General features: G+C 36.3%; 1 protein-coding gene across 1 annotated transcript in view; it reads left to right on the top strand.

Moving 5' to 3' along the window:
- RFX7 (regulatory factor X7) overlaps positions 1-20,063 on the top strand; it is a 141,279-nt gene extending 121,216 nt beyond the window's left edge. Inside the window, exons 5-9 of the mRNA XM_045529807.1 lie at positions 6,805-6,921; positions 8,217-8,301; positions 8,929-9,136; positions 12,434-12,729; positions 13,931-20,063. Of these exons, the coding sequence (XP_045385763.1) occupies positions 6,805-6,921; positions 8,217-8,301; positions 8,929-9,136; positions 12,434-12,729; positions 13,931-17,212 (3,988 nt within the window). The 3' untranslated portion in view covers positions 17,213-20,063. The remainder of the gene's footprint in view (positions 1-6,804; positions 6,922-8,216; positions 8,302-8,928; positions 9,137-12,433; positions 12,730-13,930) is intronic.
- The last annotated feature ends 386 nt before the right edge of the window (positions 20,064-20,449 follow it).

Here is a 20,449-nt window from a genome sequence, read left to right as displayed (position 1 = left end):
TATATCTTGGCCATAGCATTTTATTTACAACACTCTATCTAATGTTTATTGAAAAGTAACATACACACAGAAAAGTGTACAAATTGTATGTGTACAACTTGGTAAATCTTTGCAAAGTGAGAACACTCATATTACCAGCATCCAGGTCAAGAAACCAAGCATTGCAATAATCCTGAAGACCTTTTATAACCTCCTCTAATTACTGTCCTTACCAGTACCTCATCCCTGCCAAGGGTAACTACTATTCTGGCTTGTATCGCCACAGATTAGCTCTGCTTGTTGTTGAACATTACGTGAGTGAAATTAATGATATGTTCTATTTTGTATCTGGCTTCTTTTTTACTCAGTATTATGTCTGCACAATTTGTGCAGTTTGTTTTATGTATTTTTAGTTTATTGATTCTCACTTCTGTTTAGTATTCCATTTTTGAATATATACCACAATTTCTTTGTCCATTATACTGTGTATGGACATTAGCCTTTTTTCCATTGTAGTTTTAATGTGCATTTCCTTGATAACTACTAAAGCTGAATGCCTTTTTAATACATTCTTGCACCAGTTGGATCTCCTCTTTTGTGAAGAACCTATTTAAGTCTTTGTCCATTTTTATCACTTCTTCTGTACGCTCATTAAAGATAAGTAAATACATCTCACTCATTTTCTACTGACAAAGATTCTATAAGAATGTCATACTGTAAACTTTATAATTATATGTATTTATGATCTTATGTAGGAAATTAAATTGAGGACTGATCACTGTTCCTAAGAAGAAAACTTTTGTAAATGTTGTAGTGCCACCAGTCAACCAATGTGTATTGACTGCCTATCATGTTCTGCTGGAGTCATCAGTAATATAAAGAACAACTTATTAATTATTCTTGCAAATCATCTTTACCTCTCTGTTCCTTAGTTTTCTTGTCTACAAAATGTTACAGTCACACTAGATAATGTTGGAGTCTGTTGGCTTTTTTTTTTTAACATATACAACCTTGTTAAAATTTGAATTTATTCTTTTACTAACATGATTTCAGAAATGTTCCCAAGTGTTGAAGAACTAAGTGTAATATAATTGGGTGTGGATGGAAATTCAGAGAAGAGAGGTGGTTAATCAGGAATCCATTGGGTTAATGCCTTCTTCAGTGTTTTTGTTAATTCACAGTGTATATAGGTGGTTACTGTCTATATTCATATAATCTGAATATTTTATATACAGTTAATTTAAAACAAAGAAGACCTAAGGCAATTCAAAAATGAAAGTAAGTGTACAAATAAGGCTTGTAGTACATGTAGAGTGTGATCAACGTATTTATCATGTATATGTATATATGTGTCTTTGCTTAAAAAAACAATAACCAGCTGGGCACAGTGACTCACACCTGTAATCCTGGCACTCTGGGAGGCTGAGGTTGGAGGATTGCATGAGGCCAGGAGTTTGGGACCAGCTGTGTCTCTACAAAGAAATAGAAAAGCACACGCCTATAGTCCCAGCTGCTCAGGAGGCTGAGGCAGGAGGATTGCTTGAGCCCAGAAGTTTGAGGCTGCAGTGAGCTGGGATGAGGCCACTGCACTCCACCCTGGGTGATAGAGCCTCAAAAAACAAACAAGAAGAAAAACCAATGAAATTGACCAAAGGAAAAACATTTTTTTAAATAAATTGACCAAAAGAAGTCTTTTTTTGTTTGTTTTATTTTGTTTTTTCCAGAGACAGGATCTCATTCTGTCACCCAGGCTGGAGTGCAGTGACACAATTGTAGCTCACTTGTAGCCTGGAACTCCTAGGCTCAAGCAATCCTCCTGCCTCAGCCTTCCAAGTAACTGAGACTACAGGCATGTGCCACCTTGTACAGCTAATTTTTTAAATTTTTCGTAGAGACAGGTCTCATTATGTTACCCAGGCTAGTCTCAAACTCCTGGCCTCAAGCGATCCTCCCACCTCAGCCTTCCAGAGTAGCAGGATTACAGGCGTGAGCCACCGCACCCAGCAGAATAGTTGTTTTAAATGGCTCTTTCATAGGCAATAGTGAGAGATCAAGCCTTTCGTTAGAATTTACGTTTTACTGCGATTAAATAAATAAGGACACAAATTTCTTTTTAAAATATTGAGGATTTATCAGATGATTATCCCTAAAATTTATGGCTTTTTATTAATTTATAAACTTCAGGATATGGTCCTTAACCTGTCAATCATGGTTCCCTGAATCTTTTTTATAGGATTATTAACCAAAATGATGGAAAGGAAAGGCAAGTCCTGGTTAAGAAGGTCATACTTGATCATTTTTTATATATATGTGATAGTTTAACGCTTTAATTTTATATTGTTCAGTGTATAGTTACCACAAAAATAAATATTATCAAGTGAATTTCAAAGGTGACATGTTAGTCTAAGCTTGGCCTAATAGTACTACTATTAATAATAACTTTAAATTTCTCATCAGGGCCTAGACTAGAAGATATCATAGCTAACCAACAGACTTTTATAGTCTTCTACAGCCATTCTATCCTCTGGGACACCAAACCATCACATGCATTACACTGTGCACTTCTGCAGTGATCTCTAGTGTTCATTGCCAAATGCCAGAGCCCAGTAGACGTTAGCTATGCCTCAGACTCAACTTTGTGTCATTGTTCTGCCCAGAACAGGGAACAACATGAAAAAGATAAATTTCCTTATGGTCAAGTTCAGGTACTTTCAAAGAGTTTTCTCTTCAGAGTCTCAGACGCTCATTACTCCTTAAAAATACTGGAGGATTTCAACAACCTTTCCACTTTGTAAGGTGCAAGCTAATTAGATATTTGACCATATTACTTTTATCTCATATGTCTTCCAGATTACCTAGCAAATGTATTGTTTCATTAATACTTTAAAGGGAATGTAATTCTACTATGTCTTTGGGGCCTCCCTAAATTCCCATTCTTTTATTGTCATTTATAATACATGAATGCTAAGACTTACCAAAATAACAATGTGGATCTAAGTAAGAAGAGGGCTTTTAATAGAAAACTGATAATTCTTAATAAATTCTTCTGATAAATATTAGGAAAAAATTTTATGGTGTAATTTTGGTTGCATTCCAAACATTTAGTGTGTTTATAGTCATTAATTAGCAATAAAAGTGCCTCGTCTGTAAGATAAGTGGATTAGACGAGACTAGATCATTTCCAAAAGCACCTCTCTATGCAATCTATAAAATTAGTTTTAATAAAAACACCTGTCTGAATGTGGTTGACAGGATTAAATGAGGTAACACAAAGCACTCAGAAAATATCAAAGTTAGGTATCCTATGACTATTATTTTGCCACCAGTCTTTTACAATTGTTTATATTTTTGTACCATTAAACAATGTTAACCTTTAACTTATATAATTAATTTGTAAATGGTATCAATAAACATTAAAGATTGAATTGCTACTGTGAATTTGAATGAGGTGTTCATGATCATGTTGAACATTAGTTTCAAAAACATATGTTTAAGTAAAGAGCAAGAGGAAAAACCCAAATGATCTCATTTTAAGAATGACATTAGAGTGTTAGTTATCCTGTTAACAGAACATTCTTTATTCCTCACCCTTTTTTAAGTCTTGCATAAGTATAATCTGATGCTGAGTTAGGTGTTAATTGACACCATATCTTGCTTGATCAAGCTGCAGTTAAAGTTATGAAACAGGAAAATGAGATGTAAACTAACCAAGATCTCCACATGGCCTAGAATGACCTATGGCTTATTATATAGCACTGGTTTCAAAATTATGAATAAATACTGTATAAATGCTTACTAAATTAGATTTAAGACAGAATCATTAAAAAAAATAAAAAATAAATTAGGAGCTCTCATCAGGGAAATGTTTATTTAGGAGTATGACCATTTCTCTATTTGGCAGGAAGTTGAACTATGTAACTTCTGGATTTATTTCCAGTTCTAAGATTTCACAAAATTAAATCAAGGACCTATTCTGGGTATTGTTTTCACATTGAAGTTCTTTTTTCTTTTCTTTTTGACATGTGAGGTGTCAGAGTATAAAATTTTGACTCCTAAGCAGTTTTCTTCTAACATTACCTACTCTTTGATTCAGGAGGAGTAATTTGATCTGTGTATATGTCTACAGGGTACTTTTAATGTTTATCTACTCAAGAGTATAAATCTTTATTTAAAAAATTCTTCTTTCCCAAAGGTGGAATAAATACATATCAAAAACCAGGTGAAATTGTACGATCATTTTGTGAAGTCACCACTCAATATAAATTGTATTTGAAAAGCAAATTTTGTATTGGTCATCCTGATACTAAGAAATAAAAGAAACTTCCTGAGGAATGTGGGCCCCTTTAAATTATTAGGCCCAGAAAGACATTGAAATGTGACAGTAGTCAAGTCTCACTCCTCCCTGGAGCTAAGTAACCCACCTGCTGCAGGACTTTAGACTAAGGATCACCATCAAGTAGGCATAAATTAACCTAACAGTGTCATATGCTGGAAACCATAACTCATACCGTGTAGTTCAACAATGTATAGCCAGTCACTAATCAGTGTTATTTCTGTAAACAATTGGGAATTCCTGACAACTTTTGTAATTGCCGTCTCTCCTAATTCATCCTTCTTTGTTTAAAAACTTGAGCTCTCCTTTGTTCTCTGAAGCCCTTTCCAGTGTTTGCCCACCTGCAGTCCTCAACCTTGGCCCAAATAAACTCTGTATTAATTTTGCCTCACTTTCTTTAGGTCAACAATACTTAGCATTATTCCTTTTGACAACCTTTCTCATACCCCTTCTGCCAAAGTAAAAACTTTTAGTGTACTAAAGTAATGAAAAAAACATCAAAATCTGAATGACAAAGGGAGAGTAGAATGTATATATTGTCTCTCATAAGCCTCATTACCCTGCTTCTCTTGGTTTGATTTCAGGTTTTTAGGCCCATCTGCCAGTGCTGTCATAGGAGCAAGTGGGCAGTGTTGTTTTGTTTTGTGGGTTTTTTTCTTTAGATATGACATACAGGTGGGCCTAGTGTGACTTATGAATGTTGTTCCTGGTGAGAATACAATGGCAAACCTGTTAGATACGGTCATTGACCTGTTTGAATGTAGTGTAATGGAGGAGACAAACAACAAGTAAATTAACTGTCCCGTAATTATAAATCATGGGAGGAAAAGAAACAGAGTACACTGATAAGGAAATATGGTGAGGGTGTGGCAGGAGGGCACTGTTTTAGATAGGATAGTCAGAAGAGACCCGTTCAAAATCATAAAATTTAAGCAGAAACTTGAAAGATAAGAAAAATAATGTTCCAGGTAGAGGAACCAACATGTGTCAAGTCCCTGAGGTGCAAAAGAACCTCATTTTATTCACATTTTCTTTCTGTGCTAGTTTGGACCCTAAAGATGACTAATTTAACTTGCTACTGAAATTGTTATGATTTGATGCAACGCGTTTCCATTGCCAGCACCCAAAAATAGTGACCTCTTCACTTTGTACCTTGACCCCTGAACCACTTGAAGTAGCACATTTAGTCTCAATGTAAATGTGAGTAGGTAATACTTCCTATATTGGAAATTTTCAATACTTGTTCCCTTTTCCTCCTCCCTACACTTCAGTATTGTTGGGAATGTGTTTGCTGGGCAACTCCTCCCCCTCTACCCTTCCTTGTGGGATTTGTTGTGGGGATAAGGAAGGGACAACCAAGAAAAATACCGTTGTCTCCAGACCTACCCCCATACTCTGTGTATTAAGTCACCCAGGGGTGTCTGCCTTCTCCTGAGTCTCTCCCAAATTTGACATCTTGAGCTCAGGTCACTTCAGAAATGTTGTCAGGATATTCAGTAGTCTACAAGGACCCAATTTCTTGTTTCCATTACACCCTGCCTGCCATGCCTCCCAGTTGTTTTCACCTCTTTCTTCATCCTAAATGTCTCTCTTGGGCTCTCCAGTGCATGACTTTATCAAGAAGCTGTCCTGGTGGATGCTGAATGAGAGGTGAGAGGAGGAGATAGTTTCTCTGACTTCCTCTTCTTTTCCAGGTAGTGGTTCTCCGAAAGGCCAACACAACAGTTACGAGAACGACCTTGGCAGCCAGAACAAGATAGTGACCTTGGTCTGCTGCTGAACTTTAGAGGATTGGCATTTTACCTATGACTGGCAGCTCTAGAGAAAAATAGAACACCTGATTCCAGTGGTAGTTAAGACTTGGCTTATCTCCTGATCCCACTTGAAGTTACTGTCTTACAAAGTCACTTTTTTTTTCCAGGCAATACCAGGGGTAGTGGAGTTAGCGAGAGGAGAATGCTGGGACCTTTGGAACCTCTCTAATGTGCCTTGGTGTTTTTCCCTTATCAGTAAAATGAGAGTACTGGTGTAGATGATTCCTACGGTCCCTTTTAGTTCTAAGATATCATGTTTCTAAATTTTAAACTATGTGTAGTGTTGTCTCTAATGTCTGATGTGCATGATATATATATATATGGGAAATTATCCCAGTATGTGAGCCTAATACATACATGGAAAATTATAGCCCTACTGGTTGAGCTGGATATATTCATTTCAGGTTGTAGTTGGAAAACTTTGTACCAACGTTGTATCTTCTTGCAAGTTTCTTGAATGCTATTGAAAACAGTACTATATACCCTGAGGGTGAATCCAGCTAACTAAACCTGAGTTAACACGCATCTCCAAAGAATAATGATCATATAAATTGTGGTATATAATTTAAAGATCCTTTGCTTCACTTTGTCAAACGGATCAAATTGTGTTGAAATAGCACCATGCTACGTAATTATAAATTCTGTTACTCTCTAAATTGGTCGATCCTTCTTTTGCAGGAGCTATTGTGACAATCTTGGTTACCATCCGTTAAGTGCTGCTGATTTTGGAAAGATCATGAAAAACGTCTTTCCAAACATGAAGGCACGTCGTTTGGGCACGAGAGGCAAATCTAAATATCCTTTACCAAAATGGTTTTAATAATCTCTTTATGTTCTCACTTATTATAAAACATCTGTTGTAGTTCAGCTGCCAACTATATTTAGAAATAAATTTAAATCAACAAATATAAGCAACTCAAAAGGACTTAGTGGAATAATTGCAAATGTTATTTTCTCAGCTGCTTATCAAACTGCAAGAGAAATAGCAAATAATGATTCATTTTTATATTAGGATTGTGATAGGTTTTACCTTATTCTATCACTGTGGAGTATTATTAATGGCCTTGATCTCCTTTGCTTTAATAGTAAGAATTATCGAGACCTGCCATATGTTCAGCAATTTTAAAATAATAAAAGTGGAGAAAGAGGTTAGCTTATTTTCTTTCCTTCCCCTAGTTTAAAAACATAGGCAATCTCTTTGGCAAAAAAAAAAAAAAAGTATATTGTGGAACACATACTGAGAGATTAGTGTTTGCTTTAAAGTGTTTTTCAGCCAGCCATTTAAAATGTGTATTAAGATTAAAGCTAAGGCATAGAAAAGGTCCCTCTTGTGATAGAGAAATGGGAGCAAACAGAAGTAAGGAAAATTAAGAATCTATTGAAGTTCCTTCTACTCTTGAAAGTAGATTGTAAAATAGAGGGTCTCTGTATCATATCAGATAGAAGTGCATGCATTTTCTCCCTGCTTAGCTTTTCAGCCACTTTTCAAAGCATAAAATTAGCTACTATGGAGGAGATGAGAGGAAAGGGAAGGGAGGAAGGCGGTTGCAGGTGTTCTCTAACCACTTGTTGCATGACCTGTCCTTGTTTCCTGAATACGAACAAAAATGTCTTGATGTGTTTTTGGCATGTTACAGGTGATAATCCTGTGTGTTTCAGTGGAAAAAGAGAAATGAAAAGGTTAAAACCCTTGTGACACTCTTAAGAGTTGTTTTTGTCCCAGTGCCTTGGGCTAAAGTTTCCCTTCTCTGTGCCAGGTTTCCATCTGGCTATTCCTTTCCTTCTGACCTGTTTGTTACTGGTGGCTGGCACAGCATATTAGGAACATTTATTCATAAAATTTATAACAGATGAGAATCATTTCATTTAAGACAGTAATATTTAACATTCTACAAGGACTATTCCAGTTTCAAAAGAGTAAAAGTATCTCAAGTTTCAACTATTAAGGTTTTTCTTACTGAAGAATTCAGAAAATAGATGTTATCTCAGGCTGATTTTATTCTCATTTCATATATGGTTACTTCTCAAGTGCTGTCTGTAATAAGCAGGTCATTTAATTTAGAGTACTTTAGACCTTAACTATTTATTACGTATTGCTACAGTGGACTAAGAAAAAAAGCTTTTGTTCATATGCCAACACTGCCCAACCTTGACTTTCACAAAACTGGAGATGGGGTAAGAATTCTGCCTTTTCCTTTTAAAAAGTAGAATTTTACCTTTATATCAACAGTGAAATGCATCCCACAAAGTCTCATTTGGATAAGACCAGGGACAAAAGTAAATGAGTGGGAAAAAAATCCCTCAGTGACTGAAAAATATTAGCATAGATGACCTACATCAACATGAAATTTGGGGGAACAAATATCTAAAATTACTGATTTTTAGATAAGTCCATGATATATATTGACTATATGTATGTGTATGTATAGTCAAAAGGAAAAAGTAAGTCATAGAGCAATATGTATAATATAAATTTTGAAGAAAAAATATGGCTACTGACATAGTTTGTTTTATTAAAGTTAGAAAAGGTTTTACAAAGATTCAAAATATCTATTAGTCTTCATATATGTTTAACAACCATTTAAGGTGTTATGTTCACAATACTGTTGACTGCTATGCCCTGATGGGTATGGGTCTCTTATTTGCAAAGCCCTTATATATCTGCCAACAGGTCAGTTCATACTGCTTTGACCCAAAACGTTTAGATCATATCTCCTAATGAAGAATACATATCTTCAGTGTGCCTCAATTTAATTTCTCTAATCTTTTTATGGTTAACTTTTCCTTTTTTTCTTTGTTTAGTTGGAAGGAGCTGAACCTTCTGGGCAGCTGCAAAATATTGATGAGGAAGTTATCTCTTCTGCTTGCCGTCTTGTGTGTGAGTGGGCCCAGAAAGTGTTAAGCCAACCATTTGACACAGTCTTGGAATTAGCCCGCTTCCTTGTAAAAAGTCACTATATAGGCACCAAGTCAATGGCAGCTCTAACTGTAATGGCAGCAGCACCAGCAGGTACTAAATTGTTAATAGACTAAAACTGGCAGGGGTGTCACTGTATTTGGAGTTGGTAGCAAAAGAAGAGTTTGACCAAAGAACTTCATCTTTTTAGTATTTGTAAGAGTTCACTCTTACTCCACTTAACACTACATTTGGATATGTTTGTTGAGCCAACAAAATAATAATAATAACAGTATCCTTTCATTATAAACTTAATGCTGTATTTTTAAGTATTGCTTTGCTAGAATATGAAACTATAGATTCCTCAGCTGATACTTTATTAATTTTTCCATTGCTGCTTTTAAATTTAAAGAATGTGTGCATATGTCCTTTTAAGTACATGTGTATCTAAATTGATAAATATTAGAAGTAAAATAATAATATTAAATTTTAAAATTACTTGCTAGACTTCCTTTCCAAGAAACTAGTATTTATAAATAAAATGATCTTTGGACACTGTGACAGATAACTTGGTCTCAAAAAAAATAAACTCTGTGAAGCATTATTATAAAATAGCAAGAGTTATTTTTTTTGAATATACACTCAAGTGCGTATTTTCATTAAAGGAGAAATTTTTGGAATTGACAATATTGTTGGAATAAATGACTTCTTCCTACAATAATAGCTGTGTAAAGTATCAGTTCTGATGAAATTTTTTAAATATCTTATTTCGTTCATACCTTATAAACCTAAAGAAGAATGAATAGATTATTGTAATTCTAGGGAATTATGAATTCTGTGAAAAACATATTAATAGGTAACTTGTTCTAGGGACGATTCTTCTAAATGTTAAATCTAAGTTTGTTTTGTTTTGTTTTGAGACACGGTCTCACTCTGTTGCCTGGGCTAGAGTGTAATGGCATCATCATAGCTCACTGTAACCTCGAATTCCTGGGCTCAAGGGATCCTCTTGCCTCAGCCTCCTGAGCAGCTGGGATTACAGGCACATGCCACCATGCCCAGCTAATTTTTGTACTTTTTGTAGAGACAGGGTCTCACTATGTTGCCCAGGCTGGTCTGGAACCTTTGGCCTCAAGGAATCCTCCCACCATAGCCTCCCAAAGTGCTAGGATTGCAGGCATGAGTCACTGTATCCAGCGTAAATCTAAATATTTTTAAATCTACAATAGATTTATCCCAGCCAGAGAATTATAGTCTCATAATTAACTTTTTCAAAATATCATAACTTGTACATTTTAACAGTAAACCAGTTTTCTTTCAGTTTACATTTTATCAAAAGCTTTAAGTGTGTGTGTGTATAAGGGTACTCTGTCCTCTCATTTTATAGCCAGATGAGGACCCATTTCAAAAAAACAGTCTCTTACAAAAGCTAGTCACAGTTTTTTCTGTCTACATGTAAACTGTATGACCTAAATCTGTTCATTATATTTACAAGCAGGAGAGTGCTAGCTAGATTGCTCTCATATGTTACCTCATTTAATTCCCCCCAGGAGTCCTGTGATATAGGTGTTATTTATTCCCAGTTTACAGATCAGGAAACAGACTCCAGGAGGTTAAGTATTAATAACTTGTCCATGGGCAAATAAGTAGTGGGACCAGGATTTGAATCCTGATTTGTCTGTCTCCAACGCCCAGTTTAACTCAATTATATCGTACTGTCTTCTTATCTTCTGACAAAACGAGCTTTAAAAAGTATGGACCTTTCAATTTTCTCTGTTCTCTTTCTGCTGTCCCTACTGACACCTAGAAGAGTTCTTCAGCAGGTTGAGGACTTAGAAGGCATTACGGGAAAAGAAACATCTGTCTTTCTTATTTTTCACATCATTCATAAAGTCTAACTGAAAGAAATGTCGACTGAATTGAATGAATGAATTTTTAAGGTGTAAAGTGTAAATAAAAGTGTGGGGTTTTTTTAACAAAAGTACTAAAAATTACATTTATAAACAGGTGTTTTCCATTTTTGAAAGCCATCAACCTGGGAGGCTAAATACTTTACTAATTGCACCATTATTCAGAACACTTTTAGAATCTCTCTTGGAATTTTGTTCTCAGCCCTGACTACATTTTTCAAAATGTATCCTTGGTAGTAGATTAATTTTCATCCTTTGAAGATGAATTTGTTTTTTTATAAATACAGACTCCATATTAAGAACAGGTTGTGTTACAAATGTCCTTTTGTAAGTCAGCTGCTTGGAACTCATTCCTGTCTAGAAACCCTGGCAGGAGGAATAAGACAGCCGAGCTGTGAGCCATTGGCAGAGGCTCTCTAGGGTACAGGTGCTGAGAAGCCAGACCTACGGCTGAGGGCCAGGAGGGCCCAGTACAATTGGAACTGGATTTGAGAAGAAAACTAGTACTTAAAAGAGGGGGGCAAAAGATGAGGGATTATTAAGGAGTGAGTGTGGGGTGAGTGTTAGAGTCTCCTCTTTCTCTCTTTCCTGCTCACCCCACCCCCATACATGCCAAGTCATTGCTGTTAACTAGAATGATGAAAAGCAGAAATGGGGTGGGGAAGGAAGTGGAAGGGCAAGGTGTACCAGTAAGGTAGTGTTTCTCTCCCCTTTCTTCTCTTCACTGTTTTGACTGACAACAGCTTACTTTCTAATGATCTTAATGCCACATCCCAATAGTGGAATGAGCTTTTTTAAAAATTAATTTTATTACATAATCAATTTTTGAAATTTAAATTTTATTTTATTGTTTCTTTTTTCAGTGTTTATCTTACTGATAGTTTAAAAAGTTTTCTCAGTGACACTTTTTGGAATATCTTAACCTTCATCTTATTGAGAAATTCTGCTTCTAAATTTCCTCTAGGCCATACTGGAATAATTGTACAGTAGGAATTAAAATAGTAGTACTTTTTATGTGTTTCTGGTAAGATTAAAAACTTGTTTTCCTCATACAAATTTTTTCTAAGATATGGAGTGGTTTCAGCAAAATTTTTTGAGTGCTCCTGTGAATATTAAAATTATGAAAATGCATGAATTTCTTTCTAATTAGAGAAGGGGGAGAATTTGCTTATATCTGATAAAATGTAAAAGTGCTATCTTGACATTTATTTGTCTTAGCTTCTGCACGTTTATGATACAGCTACTCTTTTCAAAATAATGTTATTGTTGATTTAATGGAAACTGTCACCGGGGTTGAACCATATTTTTAAATGACAGTTAAAGCCATACTGAGAAATGTTTGTAAATTGGTGTAATACTTAAGCTTTATAAAGAAATTGTTAGTTAAAATTTGCTGTTTTTGTTGCTTTGCCCAGTAGATGGCTACATATTCAAAGAAACTGAGTTGTAACTGCCTTCTATAAAGGAGAGTATTTTAGCTTTCCTTTCTGTTTATTTTCAGGAATTAAAGGAATTACCCAGCCTTCTGCTTTTATACCTACAGCTGAAAGTAATTCCTTTCAGCCTCAGGTAAAGACTTTGCCATCTCCTATTGATGCTAAACAGCAGTTGCAACGGAAAATCCAAAAGAAGCAGCAAGAACAGAAACTACAATCCCCTTTGCCCGGAGAATCCTCAGCAAAAAAATCAGAAGGCGCTACAACCAATGGAGTGACTAATCTTCCTAATGGAAATCCTGCAATCCTTTCTCCTCAACCTATTGGTATCGTTGTGGCAGCTGTCCCTAGTCCCATTCCGGTAATATCATTACATAGTTTTTGGCCTTACTGGGATGATGAGAAATCAATCTTTTACTTAAAATTGGCAAATGAGAACGAGGCAAGTATAGGTGTAGACACAGTCATAAACTGGTTCTGTGACCACAGACAGATTCCCTTTCAGTCATTTGTTTTTTCATTGAGGATGTATGTTGTTGATTACAAAGTGAGTTATAAAGTGAATATACATGAAAATACAAAGACTCAGGACATATATAGTATGCACATAATTAGTCAGAGCTATATGTAATAGTGAGTGATTTTCAGAGTTGTTTCATTCCTGGCTGAGCCAAGATAATATAATTGCAAACTTCTTTTTGTTTAAACTTTTTAACAGGTGGAGCAAAACTATAATGTGTATTAATAATGCTTTAACATAGGCCTATCTGTGGCTTGCTGGATGTAGTAATAGGACCTTGGGTTGGTCCTTTTAGATAGCTAGTTTGTTTCCTTATCTACAAATAGAGGTTAATTGTCTCCTTTCCTATCTCACACAACTAAGGTTATGATGAAGGAGCTTTTAAAATGAGAATGCATCATGCCAGAGTAAAGTGGTACTTTGTGTTATTATTGATAATATTATTAAGGAGATAACTTTGTTTTGTTTTTCTTGTTCTTGCTATCATCGTTATCATCATGCCATTAAAACTTGAAATACCTGGGAACCACACAATTCACTGTAGAGCAAACTTGAGTAGATAGTAGTCTTGTTTGGGACCTTAGTCATGGTGGTCCAGTTACTAAAGTCCAAGGTAGACCCATTATATGACAGTTTCCCTTATGAGTAAGCCATCTTTTTGACATAGATTCCAATAGATACCTTTGTTGTATGTTTCTTGAAGATTTTATCTCTTCTTCCTATAACCTCCTTAAATCATTGTTTCAGCAAATATTCATCACAAATGTGAAGATATTAGTCTTGTTAACTGAAAAATGATTTAATGTTCTTTCTTATTATTATATTTTATAATTATACTGCATTATGGTTGCATTTGTTATATTTATGTGTCTGGTTGTATAGAACCTGATCTAGAAGAACTGCCTTTTAACATAGGAACTGTCTTTTTTTTTCTTTTTAACATTAACATTTAATAAATTCCATAAAAGCATATAGATATACGAATTACTATTTATAACCCGGACTTCTTAAATCTGGTTTTTTGTTTTGTACTTTATAACAGGTCCAGCGGACCAGGCAATTGGTAACTTCACCAAGTCCAGTGAGTTCTTCTGACGGCAAAGTTCTTCCCCTCAATGTACAAGTGGTCACTCAGCACATGCAGTCTGTGAAACAGGCACCAAAGACTCCTCAGAACGTTCCAGCCAGTCCTGGCGGGGATCGTTCTGCCCGGCACCGTTACCCTCAGATCTTACCCAAACCAGCCAACACCAGTGCGCTCACCATCCGCTCTCCAACTACTGTCCTCTTTACTAGTAGTCCCATCAAAACTGCTGTTGTACCTGCTTCACACATGAGTTCTCTAAATGTGGTGAAAATGACAACAATATCCCTCACACCCAGCAACAGTAGTGCCCCTCTTAAACATTCTGCCTCAGTCAACAGTGCTACAGGAACAACAGAAGAATCGAGGAGCATTCCACAGATCAAGAATGGTTCTGTTGTTTCACTTCAGTCTCCTGGGTCCCGAAGCAGCAGCGCTGGAGGAACATCTGCTGTGGAAGTCAAAATGGAACCTGAAACATCATCAGATGAGCATCCTGTACAGTGCCAAGAGAACTCTGATGGGGCTAAAGCTCCCCAAACAACACCTAGTGCCCTTTTGGGTCCGAAAAGTAATACAGATGGAGTAGTGCAGAAACCTTCAAATGAAGGTATCATTGAAATAAAAGCAACTAAGGTCTGTGACCAGAGGACCAAATGTAAAAGTCGCTGTAATGAAATTGTGCCAGGCACGTCAACAGGCAATAATCAGAGCACTGTCACTCTCTCAGTTGCTTCTCAGAACTTAACTTTCACCAGCACCAGCTCACCGTCTAATGGTGACTCAATAAATAATAAAGACCCTAAATTATGCACTAAAAGTCCAAGAAAACGACTGTCTTCTACATTGCAAGAGTCCCAGGTGCCTCCTGTAAAGAAACCAATTGTGGAACAGCTTTCTGCAGTTATCACAGAAGGTCAGAAACCAGGCAGTGTTAAGAAAGACCAAAAGGTTCCACATTCAGGGAAAACAGAAAGTTCAACACCAGGTGCTCAGATTCCTAGCAAGCTATCAATAAACATCAGTTCACACATGGTGGCAAATCAACCCTTGAACTCTTCTGCTCTTATTGCCAGTGATCCAGCTTTGGAACAGCAAACAACACCATCATCATCTCCAGATATAAAAGTAAAACTTGAAGGAAGTGTCTTTCTCTTGGACAGTGACTCAAAATCAGATGGCAGCTTTAATCCAAATGAATGGCAACAAATCACTAAGGATTCTGAGTTTATATCTGCCAGCTGTGAACAACAGCAAGATGTCAGTGTTATGACAATTCCTGAGCACTCTGATATCAATGACTTAGAGAAATCTGTTTGGGAATTAGAAGGAATGCCACAGGAAACGTATACCCAGCAGCTACATAGCCAGATACAAGAATCTTCTTTGAATCAAATACAAGCACATTCTTCTGATCAGTTACCTCTGCAGTCTGAACTGAAGGAGTTTGAACCTTCTGTTTCCCAGACAAATGAAAGCTACTTTCCTTTTGATGATGAACTTACACAAGATAGTATTGTGGAAGAGCTGGTGCTTATGGAGCAACAAATGTCAATGAACAATTCGCATTCTTACGGTAACTGTTTGGGAATGACACTTCAGAGTCAGTCAGTAACTCCAGGAGCTCCAATGTCGTCTCACACCTCCAGCACCCACTTCTATCATCCCATCCACAGCAATGGCACTCCAGTCCACACACCCACACCCACGCCCACTCCTACCCCAACCCCAACCCCAACCCCTACCCCAACCTCTGAAATGATTGCTGGGTCTCAGAGTCTATCACGGGAGAGCCCTTGCTCCAGGCTGGCCCAGACTACACCTGTGGATAGTGCTTTAGGAAGTAGCCGACATACACCCATTGGTACTCCACATTCTAACTGCAGCAGTAGTGTCCCTCCCAGCCCCGTCGAATGCAGAAATCCATTTGCATTCACCCCAATAAGCTCCAGTATGGCATATCATGATGCCAGCATTGTCTCAAGTAGTCCTGTGAAACCAATGCAAAGACCCATGGCCACCCACCCTGACAAAACCAAGCTTGAATGGATGAATAATGGGTATAGTGGGGTTGGTAATTCCTCAGTTTCTGGCCATGGGATTCTCCCAAGCTATCAGGAACTAGTGGAAGACCGTTTCAGGAAACCTCATGCTTTTGCTGTGCCTGGACAGTCCTATCAGTCTCAGTCCAGACATCATGACACTCATTTTGGTCGTTTGACTCCTGTCTCTCCTGTGCAGCAGCCAGGTGCCACTGTAAATAATACCAACAAACAGGAGGGTTTTGCAGTCCCTGCCCCTCTTGATAATAAAGGAACTAATTCATCTGCCAGCAGCAACTTCAGATGCCGGAGTGTGAGCCCTGCTGTTCATCGCCAACGTAATCTTAGTGGAAGCACCCTCTATCCAGTATCTAATATCCCACGATCTAATGTGACCCCCTTTGGAAGTCCGGTAACTCCAGAAGTTCATGTTTTCACAAATGTTCACACAGATGCATGTGCCAACAACATAGCTCAAAGAAGTCAATCAGTTCCATTGACAGTCATGATGCAGACAGCCTTCCCGAATGCTCTTCAGAAGCAAACAAACAGTAAAAAAATAACCAATGTTTTGTTGAGTAAACTTGATTCTGACAATGATGATGCAGTGAGAGGTTTGGGAATGAACAACCTGCCCTCCAATTACACAGCCCGGATGAATCTCACTCAGATTTTGGAAACTTCCGCTGTTTTTCCTAGTGCCAACCCACAGAATATGATTGATTCCAGCACTTCTGTTTATGAATTCCAAACACCATCTTACCTCACCAAAAGTAATAGCACCGATCAGATCAATTTTTCTCCTGGAGATAATCAAGCACAATCAGAAATTGGAGAGCCACAATTAGATTTCAATAGCACTGTTAAAGACCTGTTGAGTGGAGACAGCTTACAAACCAACCAGCAGCTGGTAGGTCAGGTAGCATCTGATCTCACTAATAGTGCGTCTGATTTCTCTAGTGATATCAGGTTGTCTTCTGAGCTCTCAGGCAGCATCAATGATTTGAACACTTTAGACCCAAATCTACTGTTTGATCCAGGTCGTCAGCAGGGACAAGATGATGAAGCTACACTGGAAGAATTAAAGAATGACCCATTATTTCAACAAATTTGCAGTGAATCCATGAACTCTATGACTTCATCAGGTTTTGAATGGATAGAAAGCAAGGACCATCCTACTGTTGAAATGTTGGGTTAAATTGTGTTTTATAATATGTAGCACACTGTATCTAAAGACATATGTATTGTATTTGTCTTAATGGAAGTGCCTCCCGCAGCAGAAACACTTACTATTAATTGTGACATTTTAAAAGCGTTTGCTGCAGAAGTGGTTTCTTCTTCAGTAGGAAATGGTTAGACTTGCCTCAGTTCTTAACAAGTTTCTGAAGACAGTAGGCTGTAGAAGAGCAAGTATTAGGTTTTAAATTTTATAATGTTCCCCATTTAATCACATTGTTTGCTAGTAAACAATTAACTATTCAGCTGTTACAAGAGCAGTCTAGATCTTTATTTTGTGTAAGTTCATTTTAATTCATCAGTTGGTATACACAGAATTTAGAAGAAAACATCAATTGTAGGTATAGGCTATTTTGTTGTTGGCATTATCTTTTAGATATAAAATCATAGCTAAGGTGAACTGTAGACAAGAAGGTCTTCCTTGAAACAGGGATAATATTCAGGTTATTATAAATATTTAGGCTTGAAGCATAGAGCTACTGTAGGATGAAAAATCTCTGTAGGACTTTCTGGGGCTTCAGTACCATTTACACCCACAATGAAGGGCTTAAATAGGAGAAAATAATGGAAAATTAAATATTACTTTAAGGAAAGCGAAAGCTGCACTAAAATTTTTAAGAGGAAAATCTAGTAGCCATTTATATTTGTGACCTTGCATTAGTCTTATTTTAAAATGTTGATTTTAATATGGAGCTAGCACATACACCATACACAGACACACAGGCACACACACACAAAACGAGTAAATAACTTCAGACACTGTAATTTAATAGAATAAATACAAACATGTTGGGAGAATGTTTTATATTTTGTTATTAGTTGAGATAGGGGAATTAGAAGGAAAACAAAAGCATTTTCTTAGTTTTTCATCACAATGGCTGCATGTACATATTAAAATTCTATTTGAGATTTATTTTGAAATTTTTCATTATAATCTTTAGTAATCAGTTTTTTTCCTTTTCAGTTTAGTGACTGACTCCTTTACTCCTCCTGAATAGAGTAATCCAATTTGATCATGGGATCCCTTTGAAAAACAAATAAGCAGGAAGGAGATGACATCAAAAACTGAACACCAGCCACCTAAGGTCTGAAGCCACAAATGTTTATATCCCTGATAAAACAAAGGGGATATCAATAGTACTTGAAGAAGAGGAGCATTTTATTACTTGCTTAATTTATTTATTGTGATAACCACAATTGCAAAAGAAGCACTCAGGATTTGTTTTAAAATGTTTCTCTCTATGGCTCCCATTTTGTTTTATGAATAATTATTTATGAATTTCATGTTGACACAGATCTACTCACTAGTTGACAGCTCCATTTAAGTGAGTTTCAAGATCATTTTCAGAGATTTTAAAATTGCCATTGTTTTTAAAGCTAACATTAAAACATTTGCTATGCTACCTTGAACCTAACTAAGCTTTCCTTTAAGCCAATCAGAAGATTACAATCAATGAATATTTGACAAACGTGATGAAGGGTTTAATTTAATAAGGTTTCATTGTTCAATAAATTTGCAAGGTAGGGTATTAACATATTTTGATAAATAAATGGTGCTAGGGTTGGCTCAGAGGTTTATATATTGATATGTCCTAGTTATTGGCATTTGTGTGTGTGTGCTGTTATCTTGATTTAATGATCTGTTAGATATTTTTTTCTTGATGCTAGTTATTTCTTCACTGTACATTGAGACACAGCACTACTGCACACCAAAGTATGCAATACCCAAAGGAAACTGTGTGATTTCTTTTAGCAAATGATGGGAGCCTTTCTATATGAGATACTCTGAAAAGGAGATTTTGAGGCCATTCTAATCCCTTGTTTACATTATTAGCTTCCTACTATTATAAAAATAATGGAAATCTTTTTTGATAAAAAATATAAAGACTGGAGGATTTTTAACCCCTTGTACAGTATTGCAGCAAACTCTTTAAATTTGGTTGAATTCGTCCAGCAAACTTTCTGGGGTTCATATATTGCACTAAATTTGTTGAACCTGTGGTAGGCACATCTCTTAGGATAAATGCAACCAATACAGTCCACAGATTAAACTTTTTAAATGTGTTTCATTATGAAAAGACAAAATGTCATCAAAGTGACAGATAAATTGTCTTATGTAGCAATGTGCATTGATCTCAATGAGATATTTCTATTTCTTATTCTCTTACATGAGAATATTACAGCAGGAAGAATTAAGTTTAGTTTGCTTCACCATGTTAATACATGATCACAAAATGTGCATGAGTGTTATTGACTTATCTTGTACAGTACTAGGTATTCCTGTAACCACTCTTTTTTTTCTTTGCTGTTTGAAACTGGTTCAGTGTTAACCAGGCAAGCATAGTTATTCACAAGTTATTTACTTTTTTATGTTTACTAATTCTGCTTAGTTATTGTTGACTACGTTCTTTTCTCAGATTATTTTCATTGTTTTGATGTTTAAAACATTTTGCATACTGTTTATCATGATAAGACTTCATGAAGTAAATAATTTTGCATATAATTGCAATAAGCACTGACTTTTGAACTGAAAAGAAGGAAAGTGTTTTTTTGTGCAGTGCATCTAAGGTTCATATAATAGTCTTGTACTATAATGTGCTTTACTACACCATAAATGACAAAAACAAGCCCTGTTTCATGTTTCATTTAGTGCAGAAAGTCAGATTTCCCCAGTGTTTTGTTGTCTGTTGTACCTGCTGAAACTACAGTAGTTGAATATTGCGGTAGCATTTCAGTTCTCTTTTTTTATTGAAAGTGCTCAAAAATTGTTTTTTAAATGTTTTCAAAAACAATTAAAAACATTTTATATTAAACCGACTGGATCTTAAGGTGTTTTATGGGATATATTTTATATAGGCACCACATTTTGTAAACAGACCCAATGTCATTCTTTTGACCTCACGAAAGTGGGAACTGGATAAACATCAGCACAAGGCAGAACAGTGCTGCTGATCTGCTCTCTGCTTTTAAGCCAGAAGAATACACAGATCATATTTCATTCGTTGGAACTCTGATATTCACTTAGGATTTATTGCCAATGAATGGTGCATGACATAGAGCTTTCTGTTGTACAGAAAGCCATCTTTGCTCTTTCACATATGTTTACTTTAAAATGTTAGCCTATGAAGTGCCTAGATCAGTGTATTTCTGGAGCTTTTGAATAGAAAATGGAGAAAATTTAAAAGCACAGCTATGTTCA

Source organism: Lemur catta, chromosome 1 (genome assembly GCF_020740605.2).
Source record: "Lemur catta isolate mLemCat1 chromosome 1, mLemCat1.pri, whole genome shotgun sequence".
NCBI classification, from domain to species: Eukaryota; Metazoa; Chordata; class Mammalia; order Primates; family Lemuridae; genus Lemur; species Lemur catta.
This window is presented reverse-complemented; position numbering and strand designations above follow the sequence as displayed.